At 39.9% G+C, this 23685-nt stretch overlaps 1 protein-coding gene across 2 annotated transcripts in view; it reads left to right on the forward strand.

Annotated features, from left to right (window-relative positions):
* The first annotated feature begins 7272 nt into the window (after positions 1–7272).
* The window catches only part of sema3d (sema domain, immunoglobulin domain (Ig), short basic domain, secreted, (semaphorin) 3D), a 30003-nt gene continuing 13590 nt past the window's right edge, over positions 7273–23685 (forward strand). The window contains exons 1-8 of one of the 2 annotated variants that reach the window (XM_019273413.2): positions 7273–7434; positions 7543–7618; positions 14482–14739; positions 18218–18378; positions 20437–20499; positions 20672–20791; positions 20902–20995; positions 21448–21576. In XM_019273413.2, the coding sequence (XP_019128958.2) occupies positions 14532–14739; positions 18218–18378; positions 20437–20499; positions 20672–20791; positions 20902–20995; positions 21448–21576 (775 nt within the window). In that variant the 5' untranslated portion in view covers positions 7273–7434; positions 7543–7618; positions 14482–14531. Of the gene's footprint in view, positions 7619–14481; positions 14740–18217; positions 18379–20436; positions 20500–20671; positions 20792–20901; positions 20996–21447; positions 21577–23685 lie in introns of both variants that reach the window. The other variant, XM_010729760.3, reaches the window with a different exon arrangement.

Below are 23685 nucleotides of genomic sequence, written 5' to 3' on the forward strand. Positions count from 1 at the left end.
TTACTTTTATTGAAACTCCTGACTGCTGTGAATTGTTTTCAATTAGTCTAAATCGTTCAGTTAAATCGTGAGAGTTAGTGACTTACTGAATCACCTCAGCATGGACTGTGACCATATTAGTATTGAACGTCTCTGTAATGATGCTGAGGTTCCTCAGTAATCAAAATGTGTTGGTAATTGGGTGCTTAACTGCTCTTAATTGTTCTCAATTGCTTAAAATACTGTAACAGAGTGATTTATAGCTTCCAACGAGCCAACCAGCACCAGACATCAACACTGAGTGTTCCCCAAAGTGAAGCTGTAGATTCAAAACACACTTGAGGTAGACTTTAGGGATAGGGAGGTCATGCTTCACTGGCACGCACATTATTATCAATACATTCCTCTGAGACCTAATGAAAGCCGTGTAAATGCATTCCATTGTTATAATGAATAGATGCAGAAATACAAGCCTAATAATAACTGGCTGAATGGGGGATTCAGTGGTGCAGTAAAGAAGATTAGAAGTAACAGCAGAGTTGATGCTGTATCAGTAATTTGATCATATTGTCTAACTTTGGCCGTGGTTTGTTGGCACGTCTCTTCTAACTTCAGTAAAGGGATGGCAGGCTAGAACAGAGGAACTTCTGGTTCATGCTAATGGTAAATAAACAACATATAGTCTGGTTTTCATTGACAGGATTCAATGAATACGAGGACAGCAAATGAAAATCTGCCAATAACATCATCATTCTGATGGTCTCCAACCTGGAAGTTTACAGCACTTCATTAAGAGCGGTGAGGTTATCAAAGAGTCCATCTATCTTTCTGTTTTGTGATTTTTATCCTCTGTCGGCTCCTCTCTCTTGTTCTTTATGCTTGAGTGACCACAATTACAAGCTGAAGCCAGCACAGGATGCGGCAGTGATTTAAAATGATTCATTTAGGGAATGCAGAGAGCTGACACACTGAAACACATACTCCCACTGCAGCCCCACATCCCACCCACATACACTAAAAAAGGAAAGAGAACGTAAAGCTAAAACTGTTAATATCCAGAACAGGTATTGATTGAGTACACAAACGTCCTTTCCTAAGAACCAGATGAAAATTCTGCCCTTTAAGGTCTATTAACAATGAAATGTGGTCTTCTTTCAAAATTTTTCAATTTTTTTTTTAACATTTGTTAACACACACAACTTCACACTGTTTACTCTGGCATGTCAAATCCAGACTCCGTCTTTAAAGGCGACCTGTCTCAATGTTTGCGAATGTGGGACCACCCCAGGGGACCCCCCTCCCTCTTTCCACCCCTGAGTGAGTGAACTGTGATGTTTGATAAGCTGTGAGAACTCTGCAGTAAATTCAGCCTAGTTGGGCCACAGGCATTGCTGTGTTTCTATCTGTAGCCCTCTACCCCCCCTTGAGTTCTCTCTATCTATCCTACCCCCACTAGTTGATGGCCTAAAAGAGTAGATATAAATCACATGTCAACAATGTAGCAGTAAAAATGAGGGAAAGGAGAGAGAAGGTGAATAAGAGAGAGAGAGACAGAGAGAGAGAGAACCACTGGCACAGGACAATTAGGCCTTCTAACAGGAAGTTGAACGCACATGCCTCCTGTCTCCACTTCCTTTCCTTGCTGCCAACATTTGACCCTCTCCGATGACAGCACAAGTTCAAAACCCTTACCAGTGAATAACATCATGGCATCAAGCCTCTTGACTGGGAGGTTTGTGCGGGTTTCTTCATATCTGGTTCTGATTAGGCAGATTCATACTGCGATATATCACAAACAAAAGAAAAGAAAAATCATGGGATGTGGGTTTGAATTTATTGGCCATTGTGTTTGTTAAACACTTAACAGTGAAAGATAATATGATAAGTAAACCCAATACCTCCTGTGTTTGAGCCACTACTGTAGATTTGGGAATTATTTTATACAGTGAGAACAGCTGATCGATGGAGGAGAGGTATCCCTGGTAAAATGACAAATAACACAGCTGCGTCACATCACAAACACACAAAGTACACACAAAGTACACACACACACAAAGTACACACAAAGTACACAGGGGAGGATGTTGTTACATGTGTTCAAAGACATGCAGACCATCTGAGGCTGCATGTCAGCCTCCTCTCTTGAATGTCTAATTTACACTCTGCCCTTCTATCAGTCTCCCTCTCTTCCCAAGAGGTCATATTGATTTATCCGATGAGATCCACAGAAGCTTATTTCACTAGGGAGGAATGTGAAGGCCTATCAAGATCTCATACAGACGTCAGCTCAGCTCTTTAGTCTGGATACCATGCCAAAAGAAATGGACAGTTACTGACAATTTAACATGAGTGGGGAATACCCTTCTTTGACAGGTTTGAGTGATAGTAGAGGCAGTGTTAGGGTTAAAATAAACTCCCACAATCCACATCCAGCAATAATAAGATCCTGTCTATTCTGTAGAATATGAAACTGAAATTAACGTCAGTGATCAGTGAGTTTGAATAGCTGTTACATCCAATTTCTGATTTTCCTTAGAATAACATTCATTTTTACAAGTCATGACAAGATAACAGTCATCCATTTCCTAGGATGGACACTCCCTCTTTTGTGATCCTCTCCTGTGCACAGAAAAGATAAAATACTTGAGAGAAAGTGGTGCTGATGTTGGCAGCTCTTTACTTGGAAACTTTTGGGAATACCTGAGTCATTTGTGGTTTCCCCTTGGTTATTTCCTGCAGAGATTTATTTCTAATACAATACAGTCTTTAACTGTACAGCTCCAGCACAAACCTAAGACTGCAAATAATCAGAAATAAGAGATGCAACATGAGGAATAAAGAAAACAGTATAAAAGTCACATGTGATTTTCTTTCTGTGTAGTCACCTTTAAAATAACTGGATTCAATTGGAAGTAATCTTTTTACAACACGTTTCTTTTTATTATTCTTTGTGGGTAACAAGGAATGTTTTTGATTTCTCATTTTTTCTTTCTCTTTCTTTTTCTCGTGAAGCAGGTGTTTCTTTTCAACCAATAACACACATCACACATTCTCTGTACTTTTTCTCCTTCTAGCAGTCGTACATCCCACCTGTTTCCACTTTAAGGTCACTTCACTCCTCCTTGTTGTTCTCTAAGCCGCAAAGCTGCATGTTCCTGATGGAAATAAATAAATAATCCCACGCTCAGACACTTGACAATCACTAATAACCTGAGAACATAAATAAACAGAATGGAGATGTTTTCTCAGCGTGCGTTCACTTTCTACCTCTCTGGCTGTGTGTTTTTGTTACAGTTGCAGTCTAATGGGCCTACATGTTTAGTGTTTACCTTGGGCACTAAGGCCTGGTGAATTTTGAAATGTGTTGAAGGGTGTGTGTGTGTGTAGTTGGGAAATGCATTTAATTGGGCTGTGGGTTTATTGTTTAGACTGTGTATGTGTGATGTTTGAAGCTGTGATTGCTTGTCTCGCATTCAGTCAGACTGCATGCAGTCTGGTGGCATTTTGTTTGGGTCACTGTGTGTTTATCAGAGGTACATAGAGAGAACACTCGACACAGAAAATGTATTTTTATGCCTGAGAAGAGCCAGTGTTTGTTTAAAAGTTACAAAACTATTGAGATGAAATAAAGGTTTTATGGGAAGTTACAGGAAGAAAATAAACAAGGATGAGGAGATGTGTTAACAGGCATTGTAGCACATTTTCCTTACTAGCAATAATTGAAAATACACCTAAAGTATGTAATCCAGTATGTAAGATTCAGGGGCCTCTATTTACAGAATATGGCACTGGCTCAAGTGGCCAGTTGAGGAACTGCAGTTTTTCATACTGACCCACTGGGTTCACTTCATAGCCATGGCGGTTGCAACCTGCAACTACAGCTCTAGATGGCACTAAATCCTACTCGCAGATCTTTTACTAGTTAGCATAGCTATGGTGATTTATTCAAAAATATTTTTTAACTGTATGAAATTAAAGTTCAGTGAGTAAAATTTTAAAACTAAATGCTTCTCTGAAATGTCTCATAAAAAATAAAGTCTCAAAAAGAAATAACAATCTCAAAACTAATTACAAAAAAATGCATTACTTCCCTTAATTAACTTTTTTAACATCTGCTCCAACAGTTTCATGTTATGGTCAGTATTTTTTACAACGTAAAACGTAGAATTTTAAACCAGAAAAATGAGTGGCTCACAGTGGATTGCCTCTAAATTCATGTTGTCTCCATCTTACCAGCTACATACTGCAGAGAGACAGTTACAGTTAGATCTATAAATTACAAAGTCACAGTGAACAGCAAGTCCTCATGTGATTTATGCAGTGCTGAAGATGTCATTCCAACACACCCATAAACCTGGAAATATGCTGGCAACTGTTTGAATGTTGGCCATATAGTTTTATTGCATTCAATGTCATTTCTAACTTCCGCTGTACATTGAAGAGCTTTATGGTTACCTGTCCAGGAATCACAAAAGGAAAAGCGTAAAGCAGACTGCTGAAGGTCCCCTTAGACAGCGAGACAGAGAAAATGGACATATGCAATATACGTGTGTGATCACATGTAAACTGAATCAGTTAACCATTCAATTGCAAGTATGCAGTGAAAGGCAAACATCCAAGTAAATAGGATGTATTACAATGCATCTTTTTTCCACATATTCACCTATTTTTTTAATTAAAAAAAATCTGTGTGTGTTTGTAGCCTGCAGTATTACATTTTCTGAACATAGTCAAAGTCCCTCCATGCTTGTTGCCATGTATAGTTGAGATCTAATTAATGATCCTTATTCCTAATCATCGATAAGTAACAATCAGTGACAATTAGCTCTGGTCCAGTTGTTTTAAAGTTCTACGAGCCTGGTGGCAGCTCATGTAATCAAGATTAGTTAATCAGTTCAAGTCTATTGGCACTAAAGCTCGGAGGCCTCCGTGTGTGTGTGTGTCTGTGTATGTGTGTGTGTGTGCACATGTGTGTCCCGAGCTCCCTGGGTGACCAGGCCTGGCTGACTGCCCTCTCGCTGGAGATCTTCACGATTACTTTAAGAAATTACTCACAGATTGCGCTTCATTTTGCGCCCTAACATGCTAACTATTTGTGTGATCGTGCACAGGGACCCCCTCCCGCATGCATACCACAAGCATGTGAAAAAAAAGTTGTTTCTTTCTCTAAACAACTGAGGACTGTGGATCAACTAATGGAACATAAATGCCCAAGTTTATAAGAATTTGTGCTCTCTCACCTCATTTCACAGAGTGTTTCAGCCTACTGGAGACTATAACTTAACCTTGTTTTACCAACTGCCAAGTGCTTTTACAAAACTTTAAGATGAGACAGGGAATGTGGACCAAACACTGTGAAGTGATATATTGGCCACTTACATATCCCAAACACATAATGTACTAGTGAAAGTGTGTCCAGTTTGTTAAGAGTTAATCCCTTCGAATGAGAGAGGATTTCACAACTTTCTGCTCCTCTTTGACTTCAGATAACATATTCTACCTCCTCCAATGTCCACGATCTTCTCCTGTTTATATTTCAGCAATGCCGTCACTATTTATAAGAGAATAATCAGCACAAGCCAAGATGGTATATTCTTCTAAAAACCACTACCTGCCGATCTCACATTTCTACAGCTTCCCACCTCATCCAGAGTGAATGGTTGATCCTCCTAAATGGAGGATCAACTGGATAACAACATTGTAGAAATAACTAGGGATTAAGGGCCTATTCTTTGGTTTGCTTTACATATCATGTCATGCACTGCCAGATCCTCTCCATTCACTCACACTCCATATATCAGGGGATCTGGATAGTAAAAACACAAAACAAGCTACTATCCTGTGAGTAGTTCACATAGGGGGAAACACAAATAGCATAATTAGCGTGCGTGTATGCTCATGTTTTGCTGCGCGTATGTGTGGGCTGCGCACACCAACACTTGCACAATTTTTTATCTATGTGTAAACTGAAAATTCACTTCAACAGTAACAGTTGTTGGTCTTTGTTTTACACAACATGGCAGCTGCTCTGGGAGCACTGCCAAAACTCTCCTAAACTATCCGCTAAAAACATTTCTTATTTGATTTGCAACAAGTCAGCATTACTAGGACAGTTGCTTAACTGAATGCTTAAATAGGTTTAAACGCTATACATGAACTGCCACATATCCAGTTTGATTCTGAGCTCTTTGTTGCTCATCTGTCCTTTGTGTCCTGTCATCTCTCTTCTCTCCGATAAAGGTTTGAACTGCCACTCAAAATAATAAATACAAAACATTTGCATTTTTGGAAACAGTAAATACTATTTCATTGTTTTACTTTTAATGGTTTGACATGTGCCTGGAGCTTATAAAATGTTTTCTGGTTTGTCAGGCCTAAAACCTTATGGACATTAGCTAATGTCCCCAAATGAAAAGTCGCCAAATTTCTGCTTTTATTTATTTTGAGGTTTAAGCGCAACTCTCAGGAGAATGGGCAGGGATGGGGTGGACACTGGACATTATGCGCTGTTTTACAATTTATGTCATCAATGCTCATCACTAATGCTTTTACTCTTTGGGTGTGTGTGGTGAGGGAGTTTTTCTGAGGAAGTGCACACCCTGATACTAAACCTCCCTCTAGGGAGGAAGGACACTGTTTTAACCTGTTAACCTTTCACCCATAGGTAACTAAGATCCAGCTGCTGAAGATACACACCCAGAACCGGAGCAGCAGGTTAAATAACACCACAAGTATAATAACACGCATATCTCATCTCACTTTACGACTGGGACTGTCTTTTCTGGGCAGCTCTCATCTCAACTGAATATGAACTCTCTGCATACTTGGCCCTGACCATTCCACAACTTCTGCTAAAGGAAAAAAAAAAATTGGATTTGGATTTGGACAGACTTGTGTCTGTGTGTACATGTAGTGGAGTGCCAAAGAAATCAATGTTTACTTCAAAATCTTTGGTGCTGCACGCGCCCTGTTAGAAGACACACGGCCAAGACATCCCACCCAGCAGGATCTGCTGCTTGAACTCAAATACAGCTGTTCTTTTCTCTTGCACGCAGCCTGAGGAAATCACAAAGGAGCAAACACCTGGTTCAGAGAGATGATCAGCATCAGCTTTGGCAGAACATCCATGCTCACATATCCAAGATTTAACAGTTATAAAATTATTCCAGTGTCATGACACATGCTTTTGTAATTAAATTGATTTAACTACAAAAAATATTCGGAAATAAGCTGTCCAAGGCTGTGGAAAAATATATTTGAGGACGTGTACCTAACTCCCAACTCAACTCAATCCTGGCTGGCAGCGGTACAGATGCTGAGGGCCCCTCCCCTCCAGCAGCAGCATACTGTAATTGGGAGGTTGCCGTTTGTCTTTGCCGGGGCGAACTGCCACAGAGTAACCAGCCATCCAACACACACAGGCGCACAGAGTGCACATAGAGTTCAAGAGCGCTGGTGTGCGTTAAACTACTATTATAGGCAGTGGACATATTTGGTGGAAGTTTTCACTTTATTCATCCACTGTTCTTTTGGACGTGCCAAACTTTCGCTTACTTTTCTCAGTGCGTCAGGCAATTAAGTGCGACGCCGCTGTCCGGGCATGCGTTACACGTGAGAGGAGACCGACTTGAGTGTGCAGGTAAGATGAAACAAGCAATGAAGACAAGAACGATGATGCAAACCATGTGCAGTTCATTGGAAAACTTACAACTTTGTTTTTTGGAGTTGATATGAATGTGCTGTTTCTAGTTTCTGATATTTAGTTATTGACTGTGCCATCTGTTGCATTAAGACGTCTCACTTTATTTTTCTTGCGTCCTCACATGATGTTTTCATATTTGATATTTTCGAGTTAAAATCAACCTTTAAAATTAGGATTTTAACTGCATTCATCTCCAAAATGTCAACGTTCAAGAAATTCTGAACGGTTTTGTTTAAAGCACCATGATAACTTTTCACATACTGGGCTGTGAAAGGATTTTATGATCGTATTTGATCGTTTTATCAGCAAAGTATGTAATCCTTTTAAATGACTGCAACTGTAAAAAATCTTTGTAATGCATGCTATTTTTCCAGCAGCAGTGATGTGTTTCTAAACTGTGCCAACAGTAATGAGCTGAAGGTGTGAATAAAGTGGATCAAAACACATTCATTTGATATTAATCTATTCAAAATGTCATGCAAGATAGCTGAATTTGCAACATCTACCTCTTGTATTAGAAGTTTTTATATTAGAGCGGTAAAATGAGTTTGAGAGTGTCTGGTTTTTGAGGAAGGGGGGTGAGTGTGTGATTCAAATACTCTCAAATTGATTTTGAATGTAGGTGCACTTAAAGAGCTGAGTGCTTTACTCTGATCCAAATTATTCACATTGCACATTACAATACATTAAACATATTACATTGAACCTGCTTGCTGTACTTTTGGATCTGACTGCAATGTGTGTATTTTTGTGGCCTTACTGTGCAGCATAAATATAAAAAGTCTCAAGGACCCACTCTTTACTTACTAAAGGTTTATCTAAGTCTCTAGAAGGAGCGTTGGGTTGAGGGGGTGTTGTGAGAGAATCAAAGAAACTCTTGAGGGGAGGCAGAGAGATGGGAGTTGTGTAGGTATTGATTTCTCTGGCAGTATTTCAGGGCTTTCGATCAGCATGACTGAGTTAAATAAATGATTTTTGCTCCGGGCCACAGAATCACAACTCAAAAAAAAAAAAAAATCTTGTCTGATTTTCCCCTTTGAACATCGTCCAATCGTTATGTCACTGAGGTGGCGTCTGCCAGGCATACTGCTGTATACACAGGCAGTCAAAGGTTCACTCGACTGGAGGTGGGGCAGTCTGGGGACTGCTGCTGCTGAAATCACAGCCTGGAGATGTATACTTGTGAGCTTTGAGGACTTTAAGGGGACTTTTGAAAAGTGACAACACACTTCGTGGACGAAACTGTATACTCTCTCATCATTTGTGTGAGTGCTGTGTTATGACTGGGGAAGTGGTTTTGGTAATCAGTCAAAATGTGAGACTGGTTGAAGGGATTTGGTAGAAAATGTCGGTTCCTTTATTCTCTATATCAATCAGTTCAAACCCATGGTGTGCTAACCTACAGCCCCCTGGATGCTTTAACTCACTCCTGTTCTGTAGAGCATGTCTGGACTGATCCAACATTGACCTAAAAATCACACCATCAATATTCAGCTGTGTTTTGAATGGCCTACAGCACCATTCCTGCGCTCTGTGACTGGTTCATGCCGATGTTTTTTCCTGGACGGTGATGAAAACTAAAAACTGAGAGCATGCTTTATCAAAACTCAACAGGTTTTGGGTGGTAAGTGTTATTAAAACATAAAGCAGCCATGCTGCACGATAGCGTAGCCTTACACGGTCATGTTTCCAGAATCCTCCAGGACAAAACAGCTAGGGCACCTTTATTGCAGTGATGATGTTAGTATGTTTAGAGAGTCTATAACATTTAGGTGCCAATGACTTGCAGACAGACAGCCTGGCTGGGTTTCCCTGCCCTGCAGCTCTAAGGTCTCCATGTTTTTTCTGTCTGTACCGGAGCCGATGTAGAACTGCATAACAAAAGCATTCCTGGGATAGAACACTAGAGTTGCTTCCCACATTTGTAGAAGGCTTAAATGCTCTTGAGAAGAGTTGTTGCATAGCATGCATGGGTGTACCTCGGTACCTCAGGCCATCAGAAGACAAGTGAGAGCACTTTAGACAGTCAGTCAAGGTTTTCAGGCTCTATTGCTCCCATCTGCCTACCTCAGGATAGTATTATCTTACACACACATATGTCCATACATGGAGTCTCTCTACACATTTAGAGTTGCACGTCTGGTTCTTACCCTGTTCAGCACATGTAGAATTACTTGTTATGTTGTCCCTTATCAACAACCCTATGGGCATGTTTATCTAAATGGTGTTGTCTCAGTTACATGGTTTCCCCTCTGTTTTGGACAGACACTCGACCTTGTTTGCACTTGTTGTCCTTCTGTTTCCATCTTCTCTATTCAAAAGAGTTAAACCACAGATCCAGTATCACTCGACCCCTCTCTCAAACCTTTCCATTCACCCATAGTGTGACAGCAGACCTGGGCTTGCACTGTCTCCGTTGTATTTTGAGTAGTGAGGCTGTGGGCTCTTCCTCCACAGACAAAGATTAGAGGATTAAACTGCAAGATTAAGCATAATGCAAGTTTTTAACAAAAGCAGCAAAGGCACTATTATCTGTCTTTGGTATATTTGGTTACAGTTGCCCAGAGTATTCTTTTACCAGTGTTTTCAGATAACAGCTTGGGGAGGGACAAATTGTGGACAGACAGGACCTCAGGGTTGGAATTTTATCCATCTCCTCTGGTTTTTCCCCACAGACATACCCAAAACGGAAGGAATTGCACAGGAATGTCATCTTGTCTGCGCATTGATTTTATGCAAAGGGGTTTCAAACGTGTGTGATTGTCAGTAGATATTTGTAATTCTAATGGTATTTGGAATGTGTTCATGTGATGCAAAACTGAGAAATCCTCACATAAACTCTTTTTCTTACGGCAGTGGAGTTAACTGTCAAGACTCTGCTGTTGTTAAGCTATGTGAGAGGTGCTTTCTGTAATCAGACAGCCTGTGGATTTCTGATTTATAGGATTTATTAGAAGGTAAACGGCTGCAGGAAATACAGACTTTCCTAATGGCAAGGGATCAAATTATCCCTGTTGTAGTCCACAGAGAGGTATTAGATATCCTTACCTAACATGTTCTGTACTATGCATTCATTCATTATTTAGGAATAATTTATTGCAGCTTATTCAACTTCAAAGCCCATCTCTGCCAGCATGACCATGTTGGGTATGATTCAATTTCATGTGTAAGGGGATATTTCAGCAATTTATTTTGCTTTCGTTTTTTTTTGGGAGTGATATGTAATTTCCTAAGAGATACACACTTGCTGTGCTCATAGATACAGTGTTTCTCTCAGATAAGGCGGAGTAATGTTGTAATCTAAAATAAATCTCATCTTGCTGCCTTTGTGTTTACTTCATGACCTAAGTAAACAAATTACAGGAAGAAAAAAGGATCTAGTGATACTGTAAAAGTTGCCAAAAAGCTCTAGTATAATAGTATGTGGGTTAAGGTTATTGATCTCAGTCCAGAATGATCTTACATTTCCTGAACAATCACACGTTTCATATTTACTTGTTATGTTGCAACAGTTCACGCTCAGCATGCAGTCAAACACAGGAGATAGAAGATACAGATTTTGGACCCTTCCGATCAGTATAGTTTATATTAGTAGTCTTTGGAAGCAGAGCTGACAGGGCTATTTAACTTTGTTTCTAGAAGTCTTTTGGCTTGTTATGAAAAGTTAAATAAATGACCCTCTCTTTAAAGCAAATGCTATATTACAGTGCCAGGACATAAAGAGAAAGAGAGCGTGCTTTTCTGTATTTGAACAGTGTTGTGTTTCATCTTTATTGCCTTCTATAACTGGAGTTATAGCTTAAAGAACAACTTTAAAATTTAATGCTCCTTGTATATGCTTTATAGTTTGTGTTTAGTCACAACACATACAGTATGACTAGGTATCTGTCCTGTATTTTCCCTACAAGACGTGAACTCACACAAACTCACAGGGGAGTTACATACTTGCTTAAATGTGCACAATGAAAAAAGATGATTGACTGTTGCCAAGAAAAACAACTAATGTCTTGAGAGCTAGAAACCATTACCTATGTTGTTCTGCCAGGCCAATGCCTGTGGTCAGGGAATAAAGACAAATAGCTGTGCTAATGCACTTTGTCCTGTGGAGATGGAGGGGTTTGATAATAGTGTACGCTACAGGGCACCTGGGTGTTGCTAAATGCCTCATTAGGGGTGGTCTCTGTGTGAGAATGCCTATGGACAGAGCACTTCTTCACCATCTGCTCCTTCCTTCCTTCCATGTCCACTAACAGTCTACAAGGAATATGTATGAAAGGTTGAGCTCCTTTAAATGTGATGATTTTCATTAATTAATAGCTGCTGGTGAATTGTTGTATACACTATATAGTCTGGATTTGTCTGATGTCAGCCAGTATATATTTGAGGATGTGACATTTATTCTATATGTTGGGCTGAGATCAGATGCTTGCAGCACCATGTTGGCTGCTATAGCTGTAAATCTGTCACCATCACCATCAGGATTGTTTCCCATCACCCCCTGCACCGTGTGCCGGCCATGCTGCCAAAGACAACAGGGACTCAAGCCACCAGGAAACAGGGGTGTTAGCTTAACCCACATGGCACAAGCTGTCTGTGTCTCCTCTTTCTCACCTCTCCCCACCCCCCTTTCTCTATCTCTATTTTCATCTCTATTATTCACTCATTCTGAATTCCTGACTGACAATGAATATTTTGTCTTTCTGTTTTGTGACCATCTCCTGTTGTTCTCAACAGATGGAGAGATTTTAACACTCCTCTTGTAACACTTATTCCTTGCGCTTTATTCTTACATTCTGCATAGACCTGTTCTGCTGATAGATGTGGGCACTCAAGCAGTGAGGAGAGATACATTACTGAAACGCTATTTCACATGGGTGAAATCGTGTCACTGCTCCCACTGAAGATACTGTGTGGACGATGAGCCCCACCATCACTATCACTGTCGCTCACAAAGAGCGCAAAGACTGCACAGATTTAAACCTGCTTGCCTTTTCACTCTCTTTGCTGATTGCCCATCCATCACACACAGCTCTATATCTGCATTTCTAACCCTGAAGGTGTGAAGGTGCCTCAATTTGTCATTTTGGATAAACAGCAGTCTGTTTATCAGGGTTTTAATCCTCTTCAGTTTAAAGCTAGAGGGCACTTGGATGGGTGCCACTCTGCCCTGATTCACATTAATGAGCTCAAGTTTCAAATACCAGATGACAAAACTAGACAGGGAAAATAAATGAAGTGAAATGAGTTGTACTATTACATCTTGTATCTGTCTGCCAACATGGCATTTTACATTTTATCTTGCAACGCAAACCTGTATGTGTCGGCGTGAATAAATGTATGTGCTCAGAATGTTGCCCAATATAATTTCCTTGGCCCCAAACGGTGATCGTGTCCTATCTTGTCTGTATGTCCAATCTCTTCAACTGACGGCACCATGTTCGGTTTCAGTATTTAACATGTGTGAATCTGTGCGGCAAATTGAATCTATTAATCTAGGTTGACAGTGTTTATGTTGTCACGAGACAGGTTGATGTGTGTTATCTAGCATGGGAGTGGAAGGAAAGTAATGGGGAAGATGTAGCAATAAAGTCTAAAGAGGGGAGGCATTCTTTTGATGTATTCATTAATTTCTTCATTGATTGTCTGGTTAATTAGCAGATACATGATGCATTTCAATAACATCTTTGTAAGATACACCACTTTTCTTGAGGTAATACTAAGATACTACCATGCATGTGAAATAAGTAAAGTAATTCAGGGACAGTTCATTAAAAAAGTAATGAAAGATTCATAGATATTGTAGCTATAAAGCATTACTGTAGATACTGGTTTCAAAGTACCGTTGAAAATAATAAAATATAATAAAACCTAGAATATAATCCTGGTCAGGTACTACTTGTGAAACAATTATGTATTAACACTTAGTTTGTGATTTCTTCTGTCTTTTTTTTCTTCTGTGATGATCACATTTTCATGTTTGAAGGTATTGTTATCATGCATGTCACATGTAGGTGCAAAGCTACTGGAAATCAGCTTCAAATCACAAATATATCTAAATGGACAACTGTTCATTACAAGTTTGACATGTCAAAATAACTGTGATTGAAATGTTGTCATATTTGCATGTTAAATGTTAATGTTCCCCACTGAACATAACAAAAAAAATGTCCATTTTCGGCGTCAATGATTTCACTTTGTCTCGTGTTCAATTAGTGCACATCGCTCAAGCTCTCCTTGCTTATTAGTAACAAAAAAGCCAGCGAGTGTTCCCATGACTGTTCACTCATACGTCTCACTTTGCATTGAGTGCAAACTAATGTCCGTGCTACAGGCCTCTTTAATGCACTGTGAAGTCCTAAACAGGACATGGCCCATTTTTTTTACAGAACATAAAGGAGGAGGTGACAGGGTCGACTATTGCCAAGTAGCTAAAGATTAGCTACGATTTAAATGAGTTATCCAAGTCAAAAGAATATAGAGGAGAGAGAGAAACTGAAAGAGGCGTGGTGGAGTGAAAAATGGTAAAAATGTGACTGTTTTGTTAGCCTGACCTTTGTTGTGGGCAAACAGATTTAAAGGCGACACAAAAGGAAAGCCAGTGACAGGCAACAGCTGATGTAGGACGGGTAAAGAGAGGGGACATGCCTGTAGGGCTCCATGGTGAAACAGCTCAATAGCAACAACAGAAACCTGTGCACATATCCTGCATAAAGTTAGATGAGGCTGCACAGACACTCATGCACATACAGACTTATGATGGCTCCTCCCTAGCATGACTCTTTTCTCTGGTCTCTCTTCAGGGTTGCAGAAAAGGACATAGTGAAAACGGAACAAGACCACTCTACACATCATGAAGACAGAGGATTCTGTTAATCGGAGTCTTAATGAAGTTGGGGCGCTGCACTGCATGTCTGGCAGTAATTATGGCAGCAGAGGGAAGAGGATTAAGGCACTATCCCATCTAGGGGTGCCATTAGTGGGATTGATGTTGTTGGCCACCCTCCCTTTTGGAGCAGGCATCAAACAAAGTGTCCCAAGGGTCAAACTCAGCCACGGAGGTAAGAACTGAAATATTGTCGATATGTCTTGTTATTTTTTATTGTTGTTAACTTTTACTTTGAAAATTTCAGATTATTTCAGTATGTGTACAGGGCAGTCTGAAAGCAAAATAGTTTGGGTAATTTTTGATATTTCATCTCATGCCAGCAACCTTCATCATCTATGTGGAGTTATAATTTAAGCTGCATGCAGTATGTTTGTTCAACCATTTTTGTTGGTAGCATTTCAGTCATTTGGTGTGCATCTGCGGAGTACAATCTCTGTGACATTTTGTCTCCACTTTTCTCTACTTCTCTTGTGGTTTTGTGCACACAGTGGAAAAGTGAAAATAGAGATTAGTAGGCTCAGTTGCACTGTTAAAGTAAATGGCCTTTGAAACATCACTGTAAAGTAGAGGGAGAGATTTAAGACTCACTTACTGATCCATTAGCCCACTTTATAATTCAATGTTTGTCACATGTCAAGTAACCTTATTACATAAACCTGCAGTCAGTTTAAAAAAAATCTAAAGTTGTTGCAATCCAATCCTTATATTTCTAATTCACATGCAGGACATACATGTCATGTTGATGCTCTCAGTCCAGAGGAGACTGTCGTTCAATAAGTTGTGTGTATATTAGCCAGTCCCGGCAATATGCACTCTGTCCATGTGTTTAGTTTTGCGTCAACTGAGTCTGTTTGCTTTGTGCCACCGGAGGAAAGCTAAATTATTGCTCCCTTTAAAACCCATTCTAAACTCTAGTGCAAACTTAACTTCAAAGTCTCTGTCCCTCATGCGATGTATCAGCTAGAAGAAACCACACAAATGAACTTCAGTCTTGCTCCATAAAATTGAATCCCCACTGTGACCTAAAAGTAAACTTACTATGACTTCAACCCCCAAAAGCTGTCTTCTGGTGAAAGGCTTTCAAAACGCAGTACGGCTGGAAATAGATACACATGTATGTCCTGAGTGTCCAACATAAATATATGTAAGTAGCTGCAGGAATAATGATTGCTAGGGACAGTGTTTACACAGCAGTTAGGCTAGTATTTAACTTTACAGTTAGTCACTTTTCATGCTTGTTCCAAACCCTGATGATAAAATAAAGTTGTTCATCATTTCATAGATGATTGCTTTTTAATGAGGCTATATATCTGACAGAACTTTTTTGACACTCTATCAGGGTGTGTCTCTTGGCTTTGACTGAGCATCGATGACTAAACTTTACCCTTCATTGAGGAAAACAGCCATCTGACAATGCAGCACTTTCCTTTGGACCTCAGACAAACAACAGCAGAACAATGTCCATGTATGGTTCTCTCAGTCCAAATGACTGAAGCAAAGAAGAATCTATCACAAGCAAAATAATCTCCGACCCAGTGCACACATCATGCGCACAACTTTTCATCATCTCATCAATGCACACTCTTTAAAAGCAACACCACCCAGCACTGATCACTCTTCAAACATCACATAGCACCACCCTCCAGTGAAAGCATGACTTCAATGAGTGAAGGGTGAAGTGATCAAAGTGAAATCATCCCTGATTGAGCGAACACCTCCAAATCATCTGTCTTCTACCCCAAACTCACAGACTTTACTCTGAAAAACACCTCTTTAGGCACGAGTTCAAGTTTCATCCAGAGTCACAACATAGACAGCGTGGCCTTCTGCCAAATGTAAAATCGTCTGGTGATGATTTAAATATGTTTTTAATATGCTGCACATTTAGATTGTTATTCCTTTGTTCTTAATGTGCAACCAAAAGGATTAGGTTACACCCAATGCATTCTGTCTGGCTCAATATAATACCGCCTTTTAGTGAACTTTGCTTTAATACATTTCAGCGAATTAAAGCTGCCTATTCTTGACCTCATCTTTAGTATTTCGACTTAACATTTGATACTTTCTGTGACGTTACTCTGTGTATTTTGAAACCATGGACAGAACATCCTCCGCTGCATATATTGGCAGACTCCGGTTGTCATCGGGCATGAGGTACAGCTAACTCAAATGCGCAACCAGCTTATATCCAATAAATACTGTCATAATTAATGCTTATATTATGTGACTCTTGTCCCAGCACATAGAACAGATTCATATACTGCATCATTACTGCAATTTATCTAATCTAAGCAATCTAAGTATTGCCCTACTCACCCTGTGGTCTGCACTTCTACAATAATAGAAATTATAGTATTACAGGGCTTAAATGTACTCAATCAGCAGAGCCTGAAACTGTCAGCAACAAGTCAGCATGGTGATGCCTTACTCAAATAAATGTGTTGATCAGGGTGCCTCAGAGCTCTAGCAGAGGAGCTAATCAAAAGTTGTCCAGGGGGCTGAGGGCTCTCATCTGTGGAGAAAGGTGTGGAGCACTATGCCGAGTGGCAACAGCTAAGCACGCTGTTTCAATGGGCTCATAGTGCTCTGTGTTTACAGAACAGATTAGCGTTAGCCATGGGATAGCAGGCCTAATCTCTCTGTAAGGTTTAGTCTGAATGCGGCAATGTATATGAAAGGGTGAGAGATGTGAGCATGTGGGGGTGCTGTGTGTGTGTGTAGAGCAGGAGGTATTAAACGGGATTGTGTGGTGTGGAGGGGTCCCAGAAGTTCAAATATTGAAGGTTGGTAACCTCTCCAATCCTTCACACCAAGAGGGTAATCACAATGTCAATCCTTTCAGAGTGACTCCCACAGGACTCCCCCGCATTGAGCCAGTGTTTATTCAAGGCATGTTGCTGTACTGGCAGACTGAAAAGAGCCTGGTGATAGAGGAGATCAAATCAAGGGGATCAAGGACACAGTGCTGAGAATGTAGTCCAAAGACCGACAGATACTCATGGAAAACAGCATGTATACAGTCATTTTTAACATCTGTAAGGCAACAGCAAACCATACCATCATCTAATGGATGAGCGACATGTAATCCACCTGCTCTTATCAGGATCTAATCTCATATTGCTCATGACAGGCATATGCTAAAGCCATATCTTGTGCTTATGAAGATGTTCAGTCATCTGCACGTAACGTCAAGTCAGGCAAGAACTGGTGGAGATGCAGGTTGTTTTAAAATGAATAAATCCCACATATCTTTCTAACAGCTGCTTTTAAAGCGACACCTTCATGATTAATGAAGTAGCTGCGAAAAATACCCTGATAAAGATATCCGATAATGGATCCACTGAAGCAATGTGCTGTCGGCTTATGTGCTACTGTATCTCTTTTCTATCAGCATGTGTAGCTAAGGTGTTGAACCACAGAGGATTAGGCAATTTCAAGTCAAGCCAAGACATGTTTTCTCTAGAAGAAGAAAAGCTAGTTTTGAGGATTTCAGTATGAGTATATATCCTGCCAAATATCCTTTCCAGCATACTGTAATTCAATACTAGATGGTGCATTTGAAATGTAAGAGATATACATACTCTGCACTGCAGGTATTTATTCATATTTCTGTTTGTCTCTATGTTTGTCTGTCACTCTCTGTGGGTCAGAACTGTTGCAAGCCGGCAGTGTATCTCTGTTTTTGGGCCCCTCTGATGGTCTCCACTCCCACTCACTGCTGTTGGATGAGGAGAGAGGTCGTCTTCTGTTGGGAGCCAGGGATCACATCTACCTGCTTGACCCTGACAACCTTGCCAGAGCCCCGAGAAAGGTACATAATGCTGTGATGAGAAAAATAGGAACGTGCACATTTTTATATAGAAGCTTAGTGTAACAAAATAACATCAGCTTTTAGTTTACTATACTATACTGTAGACTGTTGAATGCTTACAACAAAGCCCCCACAGCCTCTGACAGAAGGATAGTGCTAGAAGAAATTCAAGTTTCAACAGGAGATGGGGTATCTTTCCATACACAGTAACCAGCCCAATCCCCAGACATACAAACTCATTCTTGGAATCACTTAAGACACCCTAATAACCTCTGTTACTTGCTGCTCATTATTATAGTGTGTCATTTAACTCCACTTCATGACACTTATACCTGTTTTGCCATTAAGCAGGGTGATGTAAGGTATTTTTTTTTCCATTACTGTGTTGCCAAGCTAAAATGCCTCAGCCGTGTATTGTTTTAGCGAAGAGCTCACCTTTCAATCAACAACAGTCTGAAACTGTCTGTCTGGCAAAGTCTGGGTCATCATGTTGGAGGGCACACGCACGTAGACAAGTATATACACATTTACAGAGTATGCACGCTCAAGCTTAGACATATGTGCCCATATACACAAACATACAGATGCATCTGGATGGAGGCCATATGTTAAAGTTTGTAGATGTGAGCGTGTGTTTATGCAGCTGAAGTTGATACGCAAGTGGGACGACAGTGTGTTTATTTGATCTTTATCTGGTTGTTTTAACTCTTAGACTTGCTCTCAAAGTGTTGCCTTTCTGTTGCCTCTCTGGTTATTGATACTGATGCCAGGGAGATATGCATCAAAAGTCTAATTCTCTTGGCCTTTTGTGACCAGCCCTCAAATGTGCATATGGTCCCGAGGTGCAAATTTGGTTCTTATCAGCTAATAAAGATGCATACCTGGAAAGGGACCCTCGGGCACTTAAACACAACCAGATCTGCTAGTAAGCATTCCAGTTGTTTATACCTTGATTTTTAGGAGATAGCTGCTATGTTGTAAACATTTTACCACTGTCTTTAAATATCCCCATATGCTGAGGTAAAACTAGGCTGCTGATCATTTCATATTGTGTGTTATGTGGTCAGTTTAAACTCTCACACAGGCCACACACCACTCAGTCAACAGATCACGTTGTAACACTGGCTCTCTGTATGAATTACTCAGCGGCATGCAATCATTCGGAATCATGAGATGTTTTAGTAGTTGTGCCGGTGTGTTTGCATGCGTATTGAGCCTCTGTCAACCCATGAACAAGTTTGGCGATAGCTCTCCTTGGTAGGATTTAGGAGAGGTAACACGCTAAGCACATAAGCCTTTTATAACACATGTGTGAACATGGTGGGGTACACTGAAAGGCCACTGGATATTACACATCCATTGCTTTCCTGTAGCAGCACCTGGAGAAGTTAATTATTGTAGATCTTAAAACAGTTGTTTAATAATTCTCCAAATGTCGCTGAGAGAAGCTAAAAGCCATTGCTCATTATTAATTTAATTTAGATAGCCCTCTTCAATTAACATAAGACTGGAAACAGCATAGACCAAATGAAAGTAAAATGGAAAATAGCTATATACAAATCATAACATTTCAGAAGAACATTGTGTCTTTAAAAGGGATTTGATATGATAACGAAAAGGCTTGACTGAACTTCTCTGGTAGTTTGTTCCAGAGTTGAGGGGTCCTTGATGGCCCTAAAGAGCCACTAAAAAGTACCTTATGGAGGATCTTGGGCTGCACTTAGGCTCCTATCAGGTTAGGGGATTAGGAGCTCACTTGGTAGTACCCTTTAAAGTGATCCATAAAATTTTATATTCTACTCTAAATGTACAAGTAGCCAGTGTAGAGATGTTAAATAAGAGTATTATGCACTCTCCTGGGTACTGCATTTGAACCTACTGCATCTTGAACACATTATATTGTTATATTATTGGCTTACATTTAAAGAAAAGATTTGGATTTTATTATTAAAGCATATAAATTGAAACTGTATGAAGACTGTTTTATGATGTAAAGTGAAGGCACATGCTACTTTATAAGATGTGGAAAAACTTTTTTCTTTATTCGTATGTCCTTAGATTTACTGGCCTGCTCACCGGGACCGAGTTGAAATGTGCAAACTGGCCGGCAAAAATGCAAATGTAAGTGTCTCTAAAGAAGAAAGAATATTTTCTTGACAAAAAAATTATGTAGAAATAGATATCAATAGATTAAAGACAGATCTTTACACCATTGTGTTTAGTAAAAACAGCACACCTCTTCATTCATTCATTCAATTCATCCTTGCTCTTTCTCTGACCCTACTTGTCCTAGTTGGAGTGTGCCAATTTTGTCAGGGTCCTCCACAACTACAATCGGACACATGTCTATGCCTGTGGGACAGGAGCCTTCCACCCTAACTGTGCTTTTGTTGAAATCACTGGGCACAGAGAGGTAAAGTAGATATGAGTTGGTGAATGCCAGTAGAAATGATGGTGGCATGAGTTCAGGAGTTGGTCCAAAATATTTGAAAGAGTAATATTATCTTGTTTTTCACCTCTCAGGATGGTGTGTTCCAACTACTGTCTAGTACAGTGGAGTCTGGCAGATTGAAATGTCCTTTTGACCCCTTGCAACCATTTACCTCAGTCCTCACAGGTAAGATGAGCCATCATACAATGTTCTGGCAGTCCTCTGCCTGTCTTATCTCTTGTGCACCAGAATTGTATTGCTTTACAGCACCATTAGTCTACAAACAAATGATGCTTTTCTTCAATTCACCTAGTTGTTTGACCACATTTGTATTCATGTATTTGCTTTCCCGGTGCAAGAGATGATCCAACTTTATTTGGCAAAGAATTTTAAACAAGAATTGCTTATCTCTTTTTCATATGTTTGTCTCGTGAAATCTTTTCTCAGTCTGTTTTTATAAACGGGGTCACTAATGTAATGGTGAAAGCTAAATGATATGTTTTCTGATATCAGTATTTTTATGGTGATAGTATTTATGGTGTACGTAGGTATGTGGAGATTTTCATGTATAATAATGTGCATATTATATGAGTATATTAATGCCATGTTTAACTGACCTGTCTCTGTTCTTGTTCCAGATCAGTACCTGTTTGCTGGCACATCTTCAGACTTCCTGGGCAAAGACACAACATTCACACGCTCCCTTGGCCCTCCACCTGACCAGCACTACATACGCACAGACATATCTGAAGACTACTGGATCAATGGTACACACATGCTTGAACATATCCACATTAACACGCTGAGTGCACTCAAAACTTGTTATTGCTCCAAACTTCGAGCCTCTCTACTGATACAAAGAGGCTCTTTATGCCCTCAGGATAGTTATTGGCATACCATTGCAAAGAAAACAGCCCACTTATTCATTTAGCTGGAACTTTTATATGAATGCCATAGCTGAGCTGGGACCACACCTACAGGGGAATTTACAGTGTGCCACAAAGTTCACGGTCTTAGTCACACAACCGCATAGCCACACACACACACACACACACACACACACACACGTACTTACACACACACATACACAAGCATGCACAGTCATCGCTGAGGAGGAGTCTTCTCTCTGTATACATCTCCAGTCTCAAGTGTTTTACAGCCACTGATGGGTTGTCGTGTATCAACAGTTGTCACCAAGACCTAAATCCTTACACATGGTCTCCACATTTCACAACCACACAGTCAGAGATGTTTGGAGTAATTATGTCTCTCTCTCGCTCTCTCTCAGTGTGTGTATACAGCATGTTTTGGCGCAGGCCCGGCAGAGAGAAAGAGCACATAATTTCTTGCAGTGTTTCTGTTTCTGTGAGCCTGTGGAACATCTTTCTTGTGGCGCAGGACTAACAATGACCTTCTGTCGGGTGTGTTAGCAGTCGTACATTAAGCTGTTCCAGTTGGGGAATCACCCTCTGGTGGTTGGCTCAGCTTCTCGGGGTTGAGCTAATGTTGATGTAACGTCACTGCAACACTCTAGCTTTTGGACTAATTCCCCTCTGAATCAGGACAATGATGCCAGCATGCTGTTGATAGTCTCCCCACTATATCCCAAATCACATACTTTTTACTGTCCTTGTTCTAACACCATCTTATTACTCTGTTCAATGTCATGAAATAGAAATTACTAATAATTCTTAGCATTTGTTTTTCTCCTGAACCCTTTGATAGTATTGATATCAGTAAAACTTCTCCTTGCATACATTTCAGTACTATTTACTGAACTGCATTTATTTTGTGCTATACAAATGACTGTGTCACATGAAACCTGCTACCTATAGAGTGTTTTAGCTTTGGTTTACAACTTGCAGGTGAAGATCATGGCACATTTTCTCAACCAAAGAACCAGGTTTTTCCCTTGTCATGGTGTAGACCAAAACAGAACAAGAAGAGGGTCAGTATTAGATTAGATTAGATTCAACTTTATTGTCATTGCACAGACTACTAATACTAAGAAAATGAATTGCAAACAGCAGCAATGTACCTATATATAAAATAACAGCGAGTATGCTAAGATATATACAGTATAAAGATTTTTAACAGTATCAACAGAGTGAAATAAATAGACTAAGATATATACAACATGTGCAGCAATCACAGTTGGCAAATGCAGGTATAAACACAAAAAAGTATCAGTCATATCTTTATGTGTGTGCAGACTGAAAATGAATGTTCTATGTCTGCTCAGTGTCTAAATGGCAAACTGTTTGTTAACATATTTAACTTTATAAGGTATTAATATGTCAATGTTGTTTTTATGGTGTGTTGTGTCCTGCTAGCCATTTAATTAATCCTGCTTTAAAGGTCCAGTGTGAAATATTTATTGGCAGAAATGGAATGGGATATTCATAATATAATAATATTTAACCTATGTTTTCATGTGTGTTTAATCACCTGAAAATAACAATCTTTGTGTTTTTGTTGCAATTTCTATATTTTAATGTAGATGGTAATTTAATGTTCTGAGTACTGTTTCAAACACTGGGAATACATGTATTTAAACCCGGGGGTTCCAGCTGAAGCAAGATTTTGTTGCCACACTGCTGCATAACAGATAACAGATACTACCACACAGGCTGAAAATCATAGAAAAGTAAACAGAACTGCTTTTAAACTAGCCTAAATATTCGGACTACAAATCACTGCATTAGCAGTCCATGCAGTCCAATGCAGCAAGTTAAAGATTTATGCGCAGCCCAAGTTCCAGCTTAGTAAATAGAAATGCTAGTAAATCAGATCTTTCCGTTGAAATAGAGCAAGACAGTAAATAAACATGTGCTAAGTGAAGTGTTAATGCCACCTTGAGGCTGCACTGCATGGCA

The sequence above is a fragment of the Larimichthys crocea genome, chromosome XXI (assembly GCF_000972845.2).
Source record: "Larimichthys crocea isolate SSNF chromosome XXI, L_crocea_2.0, whole genome shotgun sequence".
Classification (NCBI taxonomy): domain Eukaryota; kingdom Metazoa; phylum Chordata; class Actinopteri; family Sciaenidae; genus Larimichthys; species Larimichthys crocea.